Source organism: Athene noctua, chromosome 1, assembly GCF_965140245.1.
Source record: "Athene noctua chromosome 1, bAthNoc1.hap1.1, whole genome shotgun sequence".
NCBI classification, from domain to species: Eukaryota; Metazoa; Chordata; class Aves; order Strigiformes; family Strigidae; genus Athene; species Athene noctua.
Genome location: NC_134037.1, coordinates 155911763 through 155934759, shown reverse-complemented (window position 1 = coordinate 155934759; position 22997 = coordinate 155911763). Strand labels below are relative to the sequence as shown.

General features: G+C 40.4%; 1 protein-coding gene across 2 annotated transcripts in view; it reads right to left on the bottom strand.

Annotated features, from left to right (window-relative positions):
- CHODL (chondrolectin) overlaps nucleotides 1-22395 on the bottom strand; it is a 28483-nt gene extending 6088 nt beyond the window's left edge. For both annotated transcript variants that reach the window (XM_074928789.1, XM_074928796.1), the window contains exons 1-5: nucleotides 22210-22395; nucleotides 5151-5463; nucleotides 4236-4393; nucleotides 1076-1123; nucleotides 610-693 (exon numbers count right to left, since the gene is read on the bottom strand). In XM_074928789.1, coding sequence (XP_074784890.1) covers nucleotides 610-693; nucleotides 1076-1123; nucleotides 4236-4393; nucleotides 5151-5463; nucleotides 22210-22300 — 694 coding nt within the window. In that variant the 5' untranslated portion in view covers nucleotides 22301-22395. The remainder of the gene's footprint in view (nucleotides 1-609; nucleotides 694-1075; nucleotides 1124-4235; nucleotides 4394-5150; nucleotides 5464-22209) is intronic.
- Nucleotides 22396-22997: the final 602 nt, after the last annotated feature.

Genomic DNA, 22997 nt, shown 5'->3' with positions numbered 1-22997 from the left:
GCACTACAGAAAGCTCCTAGGCAGCAGGTATCCATTTTCAAAATATCAAGTGCCATCTCTGCTAGAAGTCTCAGTAAAGTACTTAACTCTTCTTAGCATGCGGTGTTCCTTAAAGCACAGGGTACTTGGGGGAGCTATGGCACAGTGCTTTCTGAGCAGATAACTGAAAATTTCATGCCCTGTTAGGAAAGATATCTTTTTGTGAGCCCCAAGTATCAAATGTAAAAGATAACATGTGCATTATATGTTTGTTACACATGCTGGGGAAGAGGCAAGGCACTGGTTACCACAGCCTAGAAGGAGGCACTTCAAATCTGGGTGAACACTGGTGAAATCTTGTCTTGACAGAGGCTCACCAGGGTCAGAGACAACAGTGCAGATTTCAAGGACTGCTAAACTGTAGATTTGGATCCAAGTTTTGGGAGACATGGAAATAATTTGTTTCCACAGTTACAGAGAGGACTGACCAAACCTCTTGAAATGTTATTCAAAAGTATACATTTTTCAGGGCACTTGCTGGGGAAACAGACTACTTCCTCCCATTGACAATAATGGAAATTGTAGAGTTCATATTTTTACCAGAATACCAAATTCATATGAACACATTACCTGTTTCAGTAGCAATAACATGATACTGATCTTCTGGTTTGCTTGTGTCATAAGGATTTCCTGCTGGCACTGTTGGTAAAATATCTGAAAAGGATATCAAACATATTAGAGAAACAGTGAGTAAAAAAATGGCTGTTCTTTTGTTAAACAAATTAATAGTAATTATATCTAAATTTCTATTGAAAAAATGAACATTTTCAGGATTGATTAAACTGCTGGATATAAACATGTAAACAGGATTTTATTGCAAAATTTGGATTACAGCTGGAAGAAGAATTATGAGCAGTGCTATTCTGAACAATAGCCATATAGCTGTAGCTATTACTCTCTAAAGGATTCCTTTTTTCTATGTTCCACTTTTAAACTATGCCTGTTAAACTTGAGTAATTTTCAAGGTTCTTGTAAGCTATCCTTATAATTATGTATTTACCACTGCCACTGAATTTAATGTTTCAAAATTTCTTACCGTAATCTTGCTCCACTCTGTCTCCTAATTCTTTTTCTAAGACGTTATCTGTTAAATCAATATTTGAAATCAGTTGTTAAAGAATGAAAAATGTGTGTAATGAAACAGATGTTTTCATTATTTTGCATGCAGTATCACAGAAATAGATACATTCCCCAAAACAGTAATTGCTTAATTCCTCACCATTTAATCTTTTTACCAAAGACTATTTGCAAACTAGTGTCAAATCACTTGTGGTTCATAAATTTTTTGCTCCTTAGAAAAGGGCTGTAGTTTATTCTAGTTCCAAAGCTTGGTGGCTTCTGCTAGGTTACTGGCTAAATCACTGAATCCCTTAATTTCTTGTGACGAATAAAACTTCTAACATATTCAAAGTTTCATTCGTGCAGACAATCCTAAAACAATGTAAGAAAAGAAGCGTTCTTGATTAATACTTTAACCTTAATCACATTTTCAAAATAATGCTTACAGAAGGTTGACTATGAAGCAAAACAAAGCAGCACAAGTTTGTGAGGTTGGATGTCAGCTTCATGCAGCTTGGTTTTGCAACAGGCAGCCCTAAAATACAAATCATGAGCAGTGGGTTCTAATACATCACATAAGGAAGTGAAATCATTAAAAGAGGAATGACAGTATCATATTTCTTGCAACGCATCAGAAACTGGAGAACCAGTTCATGGCTTTGAGCTGTATCACAGAGGCTTGCAAGCTTACTTATGACTATTGTTACAACTAAAAGTTTAGAAAGATTACAGAATTAATTACCTCATATTGGGCATAGGAGTGGAATCTGCATAACTGTTTGAATACCATTCCTTTATCATAAAATTATATTAACATAATAGTGCTATGATCCTGCAGTTCTGAGTGTCCTGATAAACACAAAATGCTGGAAGAAATCAAAGCAATAAAGCCTACTAGAACAAAGGCAATTATGTCATCTACTCTGGTAAAAAATGGCTATGTTTGACCATAAATAGAGATATCAAAATGCCACAAAGAACTGAGTTGCTGGCTCGAGACAGCAGAAGAGGAGATGAGTTTTTAATTTCATTGCATAATCAAAGCTACAGGAGCTGGACAGGAACCAAACGTGGTTGCAATTACCAATCTATAATTAAATTTAAGATTGCTGAATGATCAATATGATCTAAAGCGAGACTGAACATTGCAACAGTAAATGCCATCAACGGAGGTACTATAAAAAGGGCTTAGAAAAATGAAAATGCCTACCAGAAGTGTAGCTGCTGCTTGGGTAAGACTGCCTAACAAGCACTGCCCTGAACTTGCCACTGATAAATTAGGTGCAACTCCGTTTCGGCCTATGACTGGTATCATACACCATATACTCAAAACAGACAGGAAAGTTATGAAAAACAATATACTCATAACAAAGTGAAATTCAATACGCATGTGACACTTTAATACTCCTGGTAAAATGGATGTCTTTTGTATTGCAAATGGCTGACGTTGAAGCTATTACAGTGATTTTGGGGGAAAAAAAGGTCTCACTGTTTCAGATAGCAAACGTAATTTTCTTAAATACACTGTGCTCCTTTCTTCAGGCAGTGAAAGAAATGTCAGATACCTATTTATATACATTTATGTATCTAGTCCTCTTCTCCATATGATAGAAAAATACATTTCTGGAGAACAGTGTGTTTTGCTAAAGAGCACAATTCCAACAGCCTGAAAAATAAATAGCTACAATTCAGTAGTATTGTATTTGGCTGCATAACAATGTCAGTCACAATAATAATCTACCCATATAGTTTGCCTTATTATATGCCTCATTATACACTAGTAATCTTTTTCTACATAGGGAAAGAAATACAAATTCATTTTCATTGTTACTATTATCACTTTGTTTTCTGCCAATCCAAAATACCCCTCATTTTTTCAGATGGTGAAAGCAACAGGAAAAACCAATTCTTTATCACATCTCAACTAGAATGGTAAGTAGTTCACTATTACAGAATAATTATTTCACTTAAATTTGTTTGTTTTTACAGATATTAAATATATTTGAAACTGAGCACTTTTAATCAAACCTGCATCTTCTGACATAAAAATGTTGCTATTTAAACAACTTGAAACATTTTTATTGTTCTCTTATTTCAAAATACTTGTGATCTGTTGTAAAAGTGATAAAATTGTATTTGAATGGCCTGTGTGACTAAGATGATAACTGACCACCATAAGATATAGTCACTAATACTTTTAGAAGCAGGAACAGATTTGAGGGATGGGGGTAAAATGTGTGGGTATATCAAGCCTTCCAAGTATTTAATATTTGCTTGCAATATGAGTTGTCATTAATAACCCCATTAAGATTCTAGACAGTTAAGAAAGCTATCTATCCACCAAAACTGGATGAAGAAAATAACCTGGACCTCTACAGACAAATTATTTGAAAATATTTTCATGATCTTGCTGTAATACATGTTTTCATTTACTGTTAAGTACCACCAAAGTAGAAAATTACAGGCTCAACTTTAAATTTTACTCTTCACATCCCTTTTCTGTTTGCACAAAGTTCTAGTTTACAGTCTATGTTTCCTCTACTGACATATACAGAACCTATGTTATGTCTGAAAGTACAGCCAAATTACCTAAGATCTGTTTTTTCTGTCGTGATCTGAACTAGTGTTCATCTGTTTTTTACATCTATAAACCTACATGCATGAATGCTGCTGTTCTGGACTTCATTATTTAAGCCAAAACTTTTTGAAATAATAACCCATAAGTTGGTATAAAATGGCAGAGTTTCACAACTACAAGGACAGAATAATTTTTTTACAGTAAGACCAATAGATATCTTGGTCATCCTACTTGATAGCAAGCAAGGGAAATAGAAAATGGCTACTTCAAACACACTGTAGAGAATACAATAACTACTGAATGAGATAAAGTAAACCTGGGAATGCATGATAGTGAAGCTAACCTTGAAAGGACTCTTACTGGATACATACAGGTTTATTTAAAATATCACTGGATTTGATATATTACATCCCCTGTTAATGTCAGACCAGGCACTCACACCCCAAAGGAATCAGTACAAAAGGCCACAAGATATTTGCAGATTCCCTCACAAAACAAGAGGCAACTGTTTTTCTAAGAAAGTGTCCCACCTGTGAAATACAACTTTAGTTTCTCCTACCTGGGCCATACTTGCAGATAAAATTGTGCTTCATGTTGCATCTATCATCATTCCACTGATAAAGATATGGCCCTCCAAGACCAGGATTTGCAGTTGGCTGATGATACATCACAACACAGGCTTCACTTCCACAGGAAGGCTCATCTGTATACCAATTTCTAGTGGTACACAAAGACAAACTTTCACATTTTGAAAGTAAGGTTCATCAGGACACCAAAGAAAAGAGTTTATATCAATAAAGACATGTCAACCCCAATGGTCCCATCCTCTTCAAAGGTATGCTGCATTTCCCACAATTCCTCTGTGAAAGGAGTTTAGGGCCTGGACTCCACATCTCTGGATCTTAAAAAAAATTCTGACCAGTCAAAGCACCTCTGCAGAAATAACACCCTACTGCTCTGCTAACTATTTTCCTTCCTATCTGACTCTTACCTGTCCCTTTGTCCTGAGTCCTGTGAGCTGCTGCTACTCTGGCCTTTGTCTTAATGAGGAAATTAAAGGCTTTTCAAAAGACAGGGTAGTAGTAGAACAATTTACACTAAGTAACATGCATTAATTTATGTGGTGGCTGCCTCCCGGATTTGAGGTGGCCAAAGTCTTGCAGGCCTGCTTTCAGAGCACGTCCTGAAGACACTGTGTACGGCAGAAAAACTTTCAAAAGCCATACAGAGGCAAACTCATGAAATAAGATCAAACAAAACTGCAGGCTGAAGCCACACTGCCATCTTTTTGCAGTTTCAAATTCAAAACCCTGGTTGCCAGTTCCCCTTTTTCTGGAGAAGTTAAAGAGGGATGCTACTAACTTAATGGTGCAACAAGTCTTCAAGCTTCTTTCTAGAAGATTTGACTTGCTAGGTATTTCACTCTCCATTTCCTTCTATGAAACCTTCTCGAGAAGCTGTTCTACAGACTTACCTGAATGGTGAAATGCTTCCATCAGACCACTGGTAGAGGTCAGGGCAAGCACTTGAGGTGGCTAGTCCATCACCACTTCTCCACAACCCAATCCAGAAGTCACCATCAGAAATTCCAGAGCCTGATTTAGTGAGGTTTTGCAACATGTTTTCTATCAGTTGCTGCTCGGCTTCACTGTCCAAGCTCAGTAAAGCCCCACCATCAATTTCACAAGCTTGGCGGGCCTCCTGAAAGCCCACACGTCTAGACAAGTCCTGGAAATAAGCTAGCTTGTAACAAGAATTCTTGAAGTCACCATAGCACACCTTTTGACCTGAAAAATATAAATATGAGAGCGTTTAGAGTATAGTAATAAACATCACATCTGAAAAAACCAAACATACCACAACATGCATACAGTGATAGCAAGGGACAGTAGTTTTTTTTTTCTCGTGCCCCTGTCCGAAAGGACTTAGTGATACACTGACACTGCTGAAAACCTTATCTTTAATTTAAACTGCAACTATCATACAGTTCATGGGACTCTATGGCTCTCTTCCCAAGGCCTGTGAAACTGTCCAGGATACTGAAGACTCCCACGAGCTTCTGGAAAAATACTTTAATGACTGTGCCATCAGGCCCCTCTGTTAAAGCCAGGATATGTTTGGAGGGTATTTTCTTAACTATTTCATCCTAACGGATCAACTCCACTTGTATTTTGTAATCAAAGCTATTTCATCAGAAAAAAATATTTTAAATTCTCAATTTTATGACAAGAAGCAGCTAGCAGTGTCTTGATTCTGCTATCTAACCTTGAGAGGCTGTATTCACAAGGACCTCATAGCTACTCTTCGCTATAACTAATTGTCTAAGTACAATCTGTAAAGGGGTGTGGAAGAAGAGTGTCTGCCCTTTTAAGGGTATATGGTCAATGACTTTTTCAGTGCAAAAAGGAATAATAAGAAAAGGAAGAAAATATGGAGACACAAACTTGACAGAAAAGCATAATGGAGAAAAACAAGAAAAAAACTACCTCAGACACACTAATTCGTGGGCCATCAAGAAACAGCAGGCAAACAGGCTTTTGCAACTTGATGTCAGGGGGGTTAGTGGGACTATGCAACCTGATGAAGGACCATTCAGGGTTAGAGAATGGGTAAGAACAAAGGGTGATCAGACGGATGGGGGTATAACGGGCCAGTCGCATGTAAAACAGGGTCTGCGTGTCTGGATGTGTGCCTTCCCTAGTAACCTATCTCCATCAGCTGACGAGGAAGGAGGGACTTGGCTTTCTATGCTGATATGGGTCCTGCACATGGGTTCTGCTGAAGACAGCAACTTGCCTGTGCCAGTCTGTGTGATGGCCATGTCAGTGTCCCATCTGTGGGGCACTGGGATACCTGCTCAGCTTTGCTAGTGGTTGAAACAGCAAAGCGGGAAGCAGCAGCCACATCCCTCAGCTCAGAGAGGCCCTGGGTAACAGGGTGGGCACCAGCGACCAGGCAGGGGCAGTCCTGGGACTTGAGGAGGCAGCCACACTCTTAACATCCCTTAACACAGCCAACAGAAATTCTAGATATTAGCAGCTGTCACAGTACTATCCAGATACCATAAAGAAGCCCTGTGATGCTTTCAGAAAGCACTTGATCTACTGCATTCACACCAGTTTTCCCTTGCCCATGAGTGTTATGTCTGCAGAAACAATCAAAAGCCAAATGAAGAAATAATGTTTATTCCTTCCAGTTCTTTGGCTGAGAAAGACACATGCCTTTTTCCTAAAAAGCAAAAATCACTATCTTCTTCAGCTAGTGAGCTTCTCTAGAGTTCATTCAACATATATAAAATGTGGAATGAACAAGCTGCAACTGAACTGCAGTATGTTTATTTAGGGACAGGAGAAGGGTTCTAATTATAAGGAAATAAGCTAACCATCTCTTAAAAAAAATCAAGTTTTTTCAATATGGAAATATATCATTGGAGAAGAAAAATAGGAGAGTTTATTTTGCTAACCAATTAAGAATTACTGAAAGATACCAATAAGAATTACCAAGCATTTTCTACATTGTTTAAAAATCAACAAATTTTATCATTTCATCAGAACATTCAGTAAGGACAGTATTTTATTGGACTATCTCCGTTTTGTATTTGAAAATCTTGTATTTACTCCCAGTTAAGCAAACCTAGATACATGATTCACATAAACAACCCTTTGACTTTACCTTTGAACAAGTTTTATCCTGTTTTACCTTTAAAAAAAAAAAGTTGTAATTTAGGAAACAGCAACATCATCCTATAATTTAAGTTGTACTTAAGCTTTATAAACTAGTGTTTTTCTATATACAGAGTAACCATAGATGTGAACATAAAATTCTGTAAGATACAATAAAGTTAATTCTTCTTGCTTTAGTGTTGCTTCATTTTTGTATTCGATGAGTAGCATACTTCTCATAGCAGATTGCATACAGCACAAAAGATGACTGAAGGCTACTCTAAATTTGCACAGAGTATAGTTTCAAGAATTTGCAGAGAATAAGCATACTGTATCAAAGCTGCATGAATATAGGAACATAAAACCAGGATCATCTCATGACTTTTAGCTAAATCTGAAAGCAACTCTTATTTTGGGGATCTTTTTTATTGCAGAAATCTGAATTATAGGGGCAAAAGGGATAAACTGTGTTTAGCTTTCTAGTGTTTCCTATGACTCTTGTAATCTTTCTCAAAAAAAAAAGTCTCCAAAACATTTTCTTCATGATACCTTACTAAGTTTACCTGGGAGAGGACTGTCAGTAAAAGAAGCATCTTTGCAGTCTCATTCTTACTTAGGCTTGGCAGACAGACTTCTGAAAAGTCACTTGTTTATCAGTAGTTAATCCGGCAAAATAATACAGGAACAAGAATAACCTAATATAAGGACAAGCTTGTGCCACAGATATCCATGGAAAAAGCCAGACTCTGAGATCAGGAAGACAGCACCTGCTTGGACTTTCTCTGTTAATGTCCTGAAAATGCTGTTTATGTCCAATTCTTTTCCTGCCATTTCCCTTTATTCATACAGGTTGTCTTGCTATCAATGAATGTAGTAAGAGCCATAGTCCTAACTGGGCAACAGTGAATAAGAATCAAGGGGCAAACCCTTTGTTAGAGATGGATATAAATAATGGGCTTCCTCATAAAACTTCTTTGAACAAAAAGGAAAAAATACCCCTATTAAAGTAACAAAGTAATAACTCTAAATGCTCAAAAGTGGGAGGCGCAAGAATGAAAGTTGTATGTGAAATCACAGCTTACTCCATCTACAATGCCGCAATTCAAATTTTATTAACATGATCACCACCTTTTTATTTTCCCCAGGAGCTCTGTCTCATTGACAGAATAGAGTACACAGCAAAGGAGGAGCTGATCAACATTTTCATGCTCACCACTGGGTGAGTGACAATGGCTTATTGCCAGAGTACACATATGTACAGAAAATGTAAACATCCAAAGGCTACCACTGAATTATGTAGGGCGCTAATCATTTACAAGGAAAAGGGACCACACCTCTCCCTGTAACTAAAGACTGGATTCAAAGGATTCATTCAAGATATATATATATGCAGATTTATGGAGAGTCTTTTGTCTATTTTCTTGTTCTTATTTCCCAGACAATTTTTATAAATAAACTCTTTCATTATTCCTTTCATTCTGTGCACATACTCCTTGACACCAAGTAGTAAGTTATGAACAAATTCAGGTATCAAAATATCCCTGTCATGATTTCAGTCATGCAAGAATGTTCAATCCACCAAGACAAGTGGGTTGGCTACTACTAATCTCAACTCCCTGTGCTGTGCTTCCCTTCCATGGGAAAACAGCTAGCTTTCCATCATCCCTAACACACACATCTGCTCCCCCTCCCTGTGTGTTTCTCAGCTGCTGAAGTGCCCCCCTCACTCTCTGTTCTCATGCAGTCCCTGCTCTTCTGTGACTCTCCCAAACCCTGAATCAAACGACCTCTCCAACAGGACAAATGGGCCCTTGCTGGCTAACTGACCAAGCTTCTTGCGGGTACTCCTCTCCCAGTCAGCTGCTGCAGAGACTCCCGTGGCCGAACAAATGGCACATGCCGTTTCTGAGCTGCTGTAAGGTCATGTTCATAAACCGTAAGTTGTGCTGTATACGGGTCCAGTACAGAGGTTGTATCACCCACACCAAGCTGAGGAAATCTGATGGGACTTCATGGAGCAGGGAGGAGAAGGACATGCACATGTGACACACAGAAGCAGTTGAGTTGCTCAATAGGTGCCACTGTGCCCCCTCATATGTGCCCAGTAACAGCTTGCCACTCTTGGGGAGCTCAGAGCAGGAAGCCCTCTTGGAGCCATCCAAAGCACAGATGTGAAAGCCCAATCTGTACCAAATGGTTTACCTGTAAGAGTTAGTAAATTAACATCATGAAATTTTGTGTGAAGACTCTTTTTAGTTCACCTAAACTGATCTGAATAATTTGAGGATATCATTGTTATTGCAGATGTTTGTGCAACTCTTAAAGTATTATAAAGTGAAAGAACTGAACAAGTAAAAATTTGCATACAATCCAACTCGTAAATTACTTCTTTCATTTGTTGCTCTCTACACCTGTGGCAAAAGCAGTCATTTCCTTCTTAGAGGCTGATCATTTGTACAAGAATATACTTCTAGGAAACAGAAAACAGAAAGGAACCAAAAAGCACTTGGCATGAAGACCCATCAGGTATGAATGACGTATGTGACACAGTAGTGAGCTTTCTGGAAGAAGCTGTGAATTTTTTTTCTTCTAGTTAATTTAGTCCCTGTGTTTAGGCAATGACCTAGTCTGAATCTTTTCTTTCTTCTTTTGAAGGTGACTTATCTGCTACAGTGGAGCTAGTTAAATGTGTTAATGGAAATCCAAAATTGTGCCTTAATAGATGGCAAATCAGTTGACATTTTCGTGCTCTTCTCAGAAGACACTGAGATGTCAAGTCTTCAATTTTTTCTTCATTTTTTACAGCTTTCTCTCCTTACTAATTTTTGAACTACAAAGCAGAAATAACTTACCAGTGAAAAGCAACAGAATGGACCACATCGTATACCAGACAAGATAAGTTTGGAAACATTAACTACAGGCTATTTTACCTTCTTCTAACATCTTTGCAGCAGACAAAACTCTACTATTTATTCTAAAGCAACATTTGCTATTTCTACTGTATAAATTGAATTCAAACTTTTCCGTCACAATTAACTAGAAACTAGATTTGTAAGCAAGCCTACTGGAATATATCAGGCTAAGATACTAAGCAATGTGAATACATACAGGCAAGTTAGGCCTTTACAACCTTTCCACAAAATCTGCCCTGTGATGCTTGAGAGGAGAAAGAAAACATGAAGGAAAACATTATTTCATCACAGGGTATCCAGAAAGGAAAAAAAGAAAAGCATGTTATTATATTTAGTCCTTCCTTCAGCGTGAGATCAAAGATCTAATGAATTAATTTAATAAGATCTAAGAACTCATTCTTACTGTTTTCCCTTACAAATGCTCATACAAGTTAAGGTTTCAACCAACCCTAACTATCTGCAGATGTGGAGTGCTCATATCCTTCCTTTCATGGAGCATATTAGCTCCTCTATCCTTGACTTACCTTCCCTCACCCAAGCCCAGGCCCTGGTCAGAAGGCACAGAAACAGGCAAAACACACACTTGGCTTTGTGTCATGAACACATAACTCAGCTTTTGATCAACAATTGCTTTCTTGTCTGTTGAGGAAAGAGTGCTGTGCTGAAGCAACAACTAACAAAGACTACTGGTTTTTTTCCCCCAGTTGCAAAACTGCAAGATTAGATCTCCTCAGCTTCCCTAATGGAATCATCTCCAGGTTTGTTCTTTCTACCCCTCGTGCGTACACGAACCATACAACATACTTCAGGCCCTGTTCCCTCAGCCTTTGCAGCTTTAGTTGCCTACTGCAGAGAACCTGAGCTGGCTGAAATTCCTTTGCACTTACTTTGCCTCACCACACCATTAGCTGAAGAAAACAAGTGTACAATACTTGCTCTAAGAATTGCTAGCTACCATTTACATCCATATGGATCAGTTTTCATCTTTGGGTGTCACATAGCAGCTCTGTAGTAGAATGTTTTGATATCAATATTAAAACAAAGATAGCTTTTAGTTGAAATAATTGATACTTACTTAAAGCATTTTTGCAGATAATTCTGCAAGGGAAAAAAATCTCCTTCATGAAAAGGAGAAGCAAGCAAATTCTCAGCTGATATGTCAATCAACTATGTCTCCATTATGTTTTAATAATGACATTTCATTAAACAAAAATAATAGGTTACTTTAGGTCTGCCATGACAGAAGTTATAGCAAAGTGTCATTTAGAAGCAAAATTACTGATAAAGTACCCAGCTCAAAGACTCGTCTCCCTAAGAGCATCAGGCTCAGTCCTAACTACACCCCCATGGGCCATGAGGGGCACAAAGCTTATCTTGAGTAACACACATGACTCAGCTGGAGGTTTTGAAGATACTGGGTAGAAGATAAGCTCCCTGCTGGTAAACCCCATGCCTCTTCTTGAGCCTCATAAACTAACCTACAGTCCAGGGTCTGCTACCATTAAGCATCCATCCAGATTAGTGGGGAACGGCAGCTGCATGTTGACACCACAGGTGAGGAGAGAACAAAGGAATGCACAAATCATGCTCTAGAAAAGTCCGTTATGTTTTTATACTGTGACTTTTTTCTTCCTAAGATGATGGATTCCGCAGAAAACACAGGAATGTGAAATATTTAATACTAACCGAAGTCCCAAAGGTCAGCATGAGACTGATGGAGGCCTCAAAGTAAAGTAACAAAATAAAGACCTAAGGACTTAAGTGAAATAACAGCAAGACAGGAATCTACGTAAATTAACCAAAATATTCCACTAGTTAGACAATATTTCTCTGCTAAGAAGATTAGTCTTTCTCTTGAATTTGTGTGAGCACACTGACGCCAGGGTCTGCATAACCAGAGTGCAGAACACTGAGGACACTTTGTTTTCACGTGTCCCTGTGTCACAGGGTGCTCCATGCCAAGTCCCAGTAATGCACTTCAGAACATGGCCATTAAGAGACTGAAAGATACTCAATTTTCCTCATCACATTTTGATTCAAATCTGATGCATCTCGTCAACTGACCTTTGTATCATCCCATCAAATTTTGACTGGGTTCAGCCACTGGTCACATTTTGATATATGATGTTACTGCTGTTGACATTTTGCTGCATCATATTTGTGTCTATCTATTGAATTTGTTCTTCTGAGGATTCATATTATTTAAAAAATACTGTGATAAGATTTTATAATTACATTCTGTGTTCATTTATGATGAAAGCAAATTGTCATATTCTCTCCCAAAGTTTGTAATACTGAAGACACATCATTCTAGAGTTAAGTCAGTATTCAAGTCACAGATGTTGCTCAGCTCATGCTCCTGAGCACGGTAAGAAATTCTGTGTGCTCATAAATTTGCCATTCAAATACCAGCTGCTATACACATCATATGCCAGCCTGTACCTGTATTAGTACCTACACAGCTAACTCTTCCATAATTTAATAGGTACTTTTTCCTCCCACCCTCCTAATAACCAAGTCTGCAGAGAGAAGAGACATTTATTATTTATACTTTCTCTGGATTAGGGGTTATGCCTAATCATCATAATACAGTTTCTCTAAAGTGATTTTTCTTTTGTGAAAAAATTTCAAAGGTTCCCAGACCCTTTTAAGGGCTTATATAAAATAACTGAGGGCCACATTTGCTATAAGTAGCTGCACTTCAGGTAGATATATGTACAGGCAGACAGTCTGTATATATGATATCATATGTATCATTAGCATGTAGACGATGTCTAAAGCGGCTTAATAGAGGCTGGCCCCAACCTCTTAAGCAAAACTCATCTATTAGCCTGACTTTTTAGAATACTTACCATAATAGAGTCCCTTTCTTGCTAAATTCTTAAGCATTAGCAAAAATTATGTCTACATAACATTTATAGAAGTGATAGGAAAAGGCAAATTCTTTCTCTTCTCTCTCAAACACATGCCAGGTAATCTATCTTTAGCCATTAACCATCCCATATCTTGTGAATTAGCGAAGGCAATCGTAGAGGTCCTCAGACACCAGCCAAACAGACATCTCCAGCAATAATACAGCTTTTGCAGAGAGAGAAAACAGGGCATGATGGAAGTTGTAAGTAGAAAGTACGTACTGTATTACACTGATCATACAGATTTTGTGCAGTTATGCAGAACATGAAAGCTACACAAGAAGAATCTGTCCCAGTCCAGTCCCTCTCCTTTATTTTTCTGTTTTGCCATGGGAAGTGATTTTCAGTTCATTTATTGCTGAAATAGAGTTTTCACCTATATGTCAACCTTTACTAGTTATTTTATTGTGTTTCAAAACACTTTCAGGGACAAGGGGTTAACTTGGTTACTTCTAAATAATCACTGTTCTCTGTAGACCCATAACAGCTAAACTTTTACACAATGAAGCAATAGGAAAGGAGACTGTTTGTAAAGGAGCATTGGGCAGTGCTGATTTGAGTATTAAAAGAATATTACTTACCACTAACACCTAGATTCTGCCATCTGGCTGAATACAAAATATGAAAAATACAAAAATGAAATCTGATAGCTTCCCTGCATATTGCAGCAAAATAGCTTGTTAAAAGCAAATATACATATGAACACTGATAAGTATTGACCCAAATGGATTATGTTTGGGGAGGTTTGTTATAGCCTCTATCTTCTCAGAACTTGCACTGTTCTAGGTCTTGGGAAGATGCAAGCAAGGATTCCTTGTCCTACAAAACATAGAAATGTTCATTGTATTGAATAAAGCACTTTCTTCCCCAGAGCAGGCTAGAAGTTTGCCTGAATTTTAAAAATCAGGGATGTGGCATTTCAGACACAGGCTTGTTCTTGATGTACTGGGAACTGGAATACCTGCCTGCATGAAAGGTTGCTATCTTCACCAAGCAGTGATAGGCTTATTCACTCGTTTCACAAAGAAAATAACTCATACATTTATTTCTTATAGTTAGCTTCTCAGCCCTGGCACACATGGCAGGGATCTCAGGCCACTGATAATGGTGCTGTAAAGAAGTAGTTTGATGTCCAAATCTCATTAGAAGTTAACCAACACTTGACCATCCATAATTACCCTTGCAGGAAAACATACAATTATGTAAACCCATACAGGGTAGGTGTCTTCAACTGGAAAATAAATATCCATTTTTATGAAACAGTTTTAGTCACCGATTCAAATGGTATGTCAGTGTCAAAAAAAAAACCTGGCCTATAAAGTGTTACCCAGATACTTCTTTCCCCCACCCCCCGCCACAGTCAAATCATTAAAGCCCTGACAGTTTTCCTTTCTAAGTGAAACATACATACTTTTTGGCATCAGATCTGTTTCAGATATCTAGCACATCATAAATTTAAAGCCTGAGATCCATTTAGTTTTTGCTGTAATAATGGTTTTCCTCTCTTCTGATCATGTGAACTTTACAGGTATATATCACAGGGCTGATCATGGCAGCCAGCCACTTGCTTCTATAAGGAGCCAGTGCACAACCGCACTGTCCTAGGGGTTCAAAGTGCCAACAGAGTTGCTAAGGCAACCCCTTAAAAATAGCAAGTTGCCTTTCCTTTCCCCATGTTAAAAAAGAACCAAGATTGGTATCAGACCCATATTTTTTCCCCCTATCTGTCTTTGACAGGTCTAGCAACATTGTCACTGTGAGCAATGCAGGCTCCTTGGCATCACCAAGCATGATGAGGACAATGAACTTAAACTTAGCGCTGGCATCCGCAGAGGTGACAGGCTTTCATCTCAACATGGTCCAACCTGCATCTTCTCAACTGACAATAAGAAAAAAGTTAACTATGAGCACAGGACACGGAGCATAAACATTTTCTTTTGCAATATATACTCAGCACTTCAGTTTCCCTAACAATGAATTATTTTTGTTAAAAAAATGCAGAACTACCCCAAAGTATAAACTCTTCATGTGTATGAAAATCCCTATTCACTTCCACAGACACAAGCAGGCAGGCCAATGATAACACCGAAATACCAGTGGAATCTATTCAAGCCTATTCAAAACATGAGGAAATATGATGTGTTAGAAAGATCTACACATCTACAAGTCTGCTGCAGGATGTGGATTATTTACCCAGAACTTAAGAAAAAACCCACTTACAGCTAAAGCTGCTAACAGTATTTTCAGAATAATGAAAACAATCAAGCAAAAATTCTTGACACAGACACACAAACATAATAAATTTTTTATATATCCCACCCTAAAGACACACCAAGAGTGTTAATAAAAAAGCATAAATACCAACACAAACACTGACAGGACTGGCAAATTAAGTCCCTTCATCAATAGTTTTCTGTGTAGCTGTGAAGACCAGAACAGATTTCCCCAGTACTTTTAAGACAGACATAACATGGCAGCTAATAAGTTGTTAGTATGTTGTAGAAGGCTTGACAACAACTGTAGTCTGAATAGCTTAAGTGTAATATATGCCAGCAGGAAATATTCTTACTCTCCTGTCCCAAATCAGCAGACATTTTCACATACCTAATTTTTATATACATCAGTAGACTCCCTCAACAGGATTTCTCACAGGCAGAAATCTAAGTTTCTACTGATTGCTCATTTCTTATTTTTGTATCTAGAATAATATATTCATAAACCTTTAGCAATTAAACTACACTCTTCATCAATCATTATCCAGATCAGGCATCATCCATTCTTACTCTTTTTCAGTGAAATTTGAATACCTTTTTCTAAGTAAGTGTGTTTTCATGGATGTTATCAAAATGCCAGTATTTGCCACAGATGCAAGTAAAATGTATATATATGGATGTGAAATTAATATAATTTCTTTCATTTATGGACTTAAAGTTTCCTAGGGTGGAACACCTTTCATGCATCTCAGTACAAGAGTACAATAGAGTGACAATCTTTCTGCACTAGTTCCACAATTAAAAGAAAGCAACAGGCAAGTCCTTGCTCATTCACTTTTGTGATGGTTTGAGCCCAGAGAGCAACTGAGCACCACTCAGCCATTCACTCTCCCCTTTCCCCTCAGGAATGGGAAAGAGAAAATAAAGTAAAAGGCTCAGGAATCAAGGTAAGGACAGGAACAGATGAATCACCCATTACAGTCACAGCAAAAGACAGAGTCATTAGCAGAAAGACAAAACATCACTTTAATTCAAACACTAACAGCAACACCACTTAACAGACAGAGTGGGACAGTGAGAAGTGTTACCACATCTTAAAAATACACCTTCCCCCACCCCTCTCCTTCTTCCCCAGCTCAGTCTTGCTCCCAGTTTCTCTACCTCCTTCCCCACAGTGGTGCAGGAGGCAGGGAACAGCAGGTGCAGTCAGTCCTGTCGTTTCCTTCTCCTCAAAGGGAGCACTCTTCTTATTCTCCCCTGCTCTGGCATGGTGTTCCTCTCAAAGGTGATAGTCCTCCATGAACTTCCTCTGGCATGAGTTCTTCCCCTGGGCTGCAGCTGTTCCCATGTTGCTCCACCATGGGTCACCCCTATGTGTTGCAATCCTCCCAGTGCTGAGTTGCAACTGCAGGGGCTGCTTCTTCCCTCAGAGTCCTGGTCTTCTTTGGGCACAACCACCTGCTCCAGTGTAGACTCCTCCACAGGCTGCAGGTGGGCATCTGCTCCACCAGTGACCATGGGTGGCAGGGAAGGCAGCCCTGCCATCTCACCACAGGCTTACAGGGGCGTCCCTCCTCTGGCACACCTCCCCACCTTCCTCCTCCTTTCTTCCACTGACCTCAGTGTTTGCATAGATGTCTGTCTTACAGCTCCTCCTCACAACTCCCAACCCCCTTTCAGATTCTCCTACTTAAATACGTTATCACAGAGGCACAGCTAACTGGCCCAGTCTAGTGCAAAGGTGAGTCCAACTTGGAGGCAGAGGGAGCTTCAAGAGGCTTCTCAGAGGGAGCCACTGCTGTAGACCCCTTTCCTGCTACCAAAAACCCCTGCCATAAAAAAACAGCACAACCTTCTACTAAAAAAGTGTGAAAAGCCAATCCACATGGGATCTTAGAGTTGCCGACAATTTACTTTGAGGGGAGGAGAAATAAGAGTATTTTTCTCTTAGGGCAAATTATCTTTTATTATAAAGTAAAATTGAGGTTATTTCACATCACACATATAACAACCCCATATGGGAAGAAACTGTTGAGAGATATAGAGTAGGATTCATTTCACCAAACTTTAGTTATTCACAATGTACCTGTCCATATCTGAGCTGCCTCACTGACATTATTGAAACAACCAAAAGAAATTGGCATTTTCAGGGTATATCTGCAGTATCATCAAAACCTATGGTAAAATGAAATTAATTTCACTCTAAAAATACTGATTTTTTTTTCCTTCACTGCTTATAAAGTGATTAGCTGTATACTGCAGCTACATTTAGATTTAGAGCCATGTCAACTGTTTAGTTAGGACTCAGTATTTAAGACTGCTTTGAACTGAAGGGCCTACTGTCTGTCACTGGTGGGAGTAGGGACTGCTTCAACAAAAGACTCAAATACTTTTCAACTACTGAATGACAGATATGAGTATGGGATTAGCGTGTAGAAATTACTATCAAGTCATTGCTTCATATCACTTCACATCGGTACTATATATTTTTCTGATCCACGAGAGATTTGCAAAGAAAAAGTCATTATGAGAATTAGTTTCAAAAAATAGCGTGGTATAGAGCACTTTAAGAACCAAAGCGCATTTTCCTGCAAACATCTTATAATCAAGAAGTTTGATCTACACAGGATCAGACCTGAACTACAGAGAAGTCAAAGTACAGAACATGACTTCAACAAGGCAAGAGACTTTTTTGCACCTAGCTGTTGCATTGGGACAGCACACCAGTCTTGTCTCACCAGCAACAAGAAAAGCCATGTGAAAGACAAGCAATTATTGATACTGTCTCACATGTGACTTATCATAGCTCCCTTCATGGCAGGTATTTTCTCTTGGGCCCATCAACCAAGTGGGGTACTGGTGCTTGGTGATCACGAGTCTGAGAATTGCAATGCCTTCCTCTATCTTTGAGAAAGACACTGAGAAGAAATTGTATTCCTGGAAAAGTAGCATGCTCACCTGAGACAAAGCACTGGAATTGTTCGACACTCTTCCCTCAGCCCCAGAATAGAGCCACAATCTGGCCAACCTGCATAGCTCTCCCCATAGACAAGGAGGTAGGCTTTACAGGCTTGATAAAGGGGGTCATCTCTAACAAATGTTTGAGGAATCAGACTTCTGTAAGTACTTTGGTGTTTCTACCTTGCTACAGGAGGAATCATTCATCATTGTGCATCCCGGGTTAACAAAACTATGTTATCACCCGAGTCATACCTAATATAAAGTGTCTTTCCACAGGGTATTATGGAATTTCTGGGTGAGGAGCAAGGTGTGTTTAGCACAAACATATATTATGTACAAGAGTGATTACTTCATTTCACTTTAAGAACCTAGATCATCAATTTGTCCCCAAGAAGATATTGCTCAGAATAGGCGCATAAGGAGAGGAATTAATAAAGGAGTCCAGGAGAGTTAGGTGCCCAACTTACCTTCTAGTTCTCAAAGTCTCAGCTTTAGTGATTACTAAGATCTACAACTGAACAAAAAGATCTCATACCACGTGGGCATGCATGTCCATTAAAAGCTTTTCTAGTATGGAACTGAATGCTGGGCATCCACAACAAAATGTTGTCTTTGGTATACAACTGTTACCTATGTATCCCATAGATGAGACTGGCAGTGTTTTTCCAAATTACAATTACACTTTCTCAAATTCTGAGCTACAAAATTAGCAGTCCATGCCCAAAAAAACCCAGTGGAAGGTTTCATCTACAGAAAATACTTAAAAGTCTAACAGACAAAACTCAGGTGTAATCAACAGGCCAAGCCAATTCAACTAAATTAGGTTGTGCCTTTTGAGAATGGGTTTGTTATCTCTATCCAATTCATTACTCATGAAGATACTTCTTTAATTATCTTACTTTACAGTATTTTATGACCAACTCAAATCCGGTCATAAGCTGTGCGAATGAACATATCCACATCCTTAAAGGCATCTGAGCAAATAAGCCTCTATCTTAGGGGCAACTCTTGCTGTTTCATGACCCACTAAATGCTTTTCTTCATTTAACGTTTTATATATCCAAATACTTAAACACCAAAATAGATATATATTGCTTTAAAATACTGTATCAGTATTTAATCTGATATTGATGCATAGCAATAGCAAAGAGCAAAATTTTTAAAGCCATAGAAATAGAAAAAGAAAGCAAATATCGGCCATTAAACTGTAACATCTATGATTAATACACAGGCTGTTAAATGATTAGTAATAAAATTAGCTTGCATCTTTCCTGCCCAACAGATACTTAAAGTAATTGCATCTTTGCAAACTGCATTATCATCACTTCACGTTCTTCATGATGTCATGGGACAGCAAGGCAGACTCAGCAGTTTCTCCTGAGCCCACTCTGATTTTTTTCTTTAAGAATCAATTCTCTGGCAACACTCGATATTCTGATATGGAGGCTGTGAGCACTGCTCACAAATATCCGTCTACACTAAAAATTACAAAGCATTTGCATTACTTTTCTTTCATAATTCCCAAATTAAAGGTGACAAAGAAGTAAGACCTACATGTGAATTGTCTGATACAAATAATGGTTTTAATTATATCCTAGGAAAATTAACATACTTGGAAAAAAAAGATAAGAAAACCTTTACCTAATGAAATGACATTTTGAAGAGGTAGACCCTTCCTTCCCTGCCCTCTTGACACTGGTCAAAATGGTTGAAATTCTGCAATTATTGCTGGGTCTGATGCAAACGTACTGCAGTAAATGGGAATCTTTCCACAAGGTCCAACCGGCATTCAAGTCCGTTTCAGGAATGCTTTCTACGTGAGTGATAGGAATTATATGTTTAACTTATCCAGAATGAAAGCAGCAAGATTTCCATTTATTGCAAATTATCACCATTGAAGCATAATTTGTAATTTTTCAGAAACAGGTCTAGTTAAGATCTAAACTTGATTTTAAATGTAAACCCATTTAAATCCAAACTGTTGGTTCTTATATAAGATGGACAGATAAGCTAGATGGAAGCCAGGTGAACAGCACACACTGACCAATAATTCAATAGTACCATTTCTTGTTTGAACAAACCTCAACTACTACTACTAGCACTAAACCTACCCACATGCATATGGCAGGACAGGGGTGTGGCCTTTAAGAGGAAAAAAAAAGTTCTCCTGCCAGTGTATCAGAATATTCTGGCATAAGCATACTAAATATTTTTGGCCGTTATTGTCTAGAGAATCTTTATCTAAGGAACACAACTTCAGCCAATATGCCTAATAGTAAATAAATGGTTCCTTCTGTAAGTGGCTTCAAATATTCTACCAGCCAAGTATTAGCAGCATAATACAGTGACATGAGACTCACTGCATGCTTTGAAATGCTTCAGGGCAATAGGGGGTAGAGCCTGCATTCTTTCAGAACCCCAGAGCCTTAAATGCATCTAGGAACAGTCTGACTAAGCAGTATACACATATATTACAACTGTTTTAAAACCTGGACCTGGACCTCTACTCAGTTTGCCACATGTCACTTAAATGCAGAAGCATCAGCTAGAAGATTCAGGGACTGGGTTTCCTCAGCCACACTGAGACATAATGCAAAATGCATCTCGTAGGTAAGTAATCTTCACTAATCCTTAAGATAACATAAATAGTTATATTATTTAAAATAAAATACATAGTATTAATACATACTGCTAAATTAAGAGATTCGCTGTATCACATAGACTGTATGATTCATATTATAACAGAGATAGATGAAATATTTCAGGGTACACTTCAGGCAGGCAAGCTTTTTCAAAATGCTGGAAGCACTGCTACTCAGCTATTGTTTCCTGGAAGATGAAGTTTCACCAAAAGCCCAGCAGCACATCTCAGTTCTGCACGTGAACTTGCTTCAAGTTAAGACATCACCAAAATGGTCAGTGACTGTACTCCATCAGCAAGGAAGAAAACTACCTGAATTCAGCAACCAGATGTTTGCAGCAAAAAAACGACTTACAAAAAAAGTTTTCTTACCATGCAAGCATTACAGCCTCTGACACTACTGTAAAAAAATAATTTGCATTGTTCTGGAATTAGTTTGTAGAGAGGCATGTTCTTACGTGCATATACAAAGATTTACACACATAACTTGTTAACAAGTACGGTCAAGTGTGTAAGTCTTTGTTTCAAGACAAACGTACGGATGTGCTTGCACACACTGAGAGCCCGTTAGCTTCAGCGTGGAGGGTTTGACCCAAAGTGCAACCAAAACCAGCCTTTTCACTGAACTGAGCAGCTCCCGAGCATATGCACTTGTGTGCTGGAAACACTGAATGGGATCCTACATCTCTCAAGTTAAACCTAAGATCAAAAGTTAGATTTCTGAAGTGCCCTCCTCCCAGTTGTGCGAGTTATAGATACACCCACACATAACAAAACTATCGCTCTCAGAAGTTGGCTTTTTCCTCCTAACTCTATGACGAAGAACTATTCCTGTGTAGATGCAAACAAACCTCTGTTCCTCACAAGGACGCCTCAGCAAGTACATGCTCTACCTTCTCAAACAATTAAACCGGAGCTGCATCACGCAGGCGATCGGTCAAACCTCAAACTCTGCCTGCAGAAGCCAGCCCCGCGCTGGCCGGAGCTGCCGAGGGCCGCTGCAGCGGCAGCCTGACCGCCCGCCGCCCGCCTCTCAACTCCCCAACCTGCGGCCGCCGCCCGCTCCAGCCGCCGCGGAGCCCCCGGGGGCCAGCCCGGCTCCCGCCCAACACGCGGGACGGGACGTTCCACGAGTGGGTTGGCCCCAGGTCTTCCCCGCCGCGGTTCCCGCTCCTGCGAGCGCGGAGCTCCCGCGCCGACCCCCGCGCCGCCCCCCGGCCGCGCGCACTCACCGCTGAGGACGCGCCCGGCCAGCGCCCCGGGCCCGCACAGCACGGCGGCCGCCAGCACCGCCGCCAGCCCCAGCCCGCCTCCGGACCCCATGGCGGCGGCCCCGCTGCCGCTTCCCCCCAGCAGCGCCCCGGGCGCTCAGGGCAGGCCGATGCCCGCCGCCGGGGAAGGGGCGCCCGCCTAGCGCCGCGCCGCTGCCCGCCGCCTCCCCTCCGCGCCGCCGTCCTGCCTATATCTGCTCCCCCCTGCCGAGGCCCGGCCCAGGCGGGCGGCCGGGACCGCCCCCGTGCCGCCCCCCGCCGCCCCCCGGCCCGCCACGACGGGGGCCGGCCCCGGGTCCGCGGGAGAGCGCCCGGGGGGCGGCCGTCTGCGCGGGGGGGCGGCGGGGGCTCGGAGGGGCCCGCCCGGCGCGGGGGGCCGTGGGGCGCGAAGGGGTCCGCCCGGGGCGGGCAGGGGAGCGGTGTCCGAGGGGCGTCCGGCCCTCTCGCCGGGCGGGGGGCGGCAGCGGCCGCCGCCGGGGCCGCCGCCGGGGCCGCCCCTTCCCGCCCCGCGCTGGGGCCGCGGGGGGCGGCTGCCGGTCCCCGCCAGGTGATGCGGGGTTGGCAGCCGGATGACGGGGCGGTGAGCGGGATCAAGGCCCCGGCCCGTGTGGATTCCCAGTCCGTGAAAGGCTTTACAGGCTGACCCCCGGTCTGTGGTTTCCCTCGCAAGAACAGAACCGCGCTACTGCCAACTTCAAACTGTGTCAGTGTACGTCCGTCTGTGAAGGTGTATATACTGGAAGGCCCCT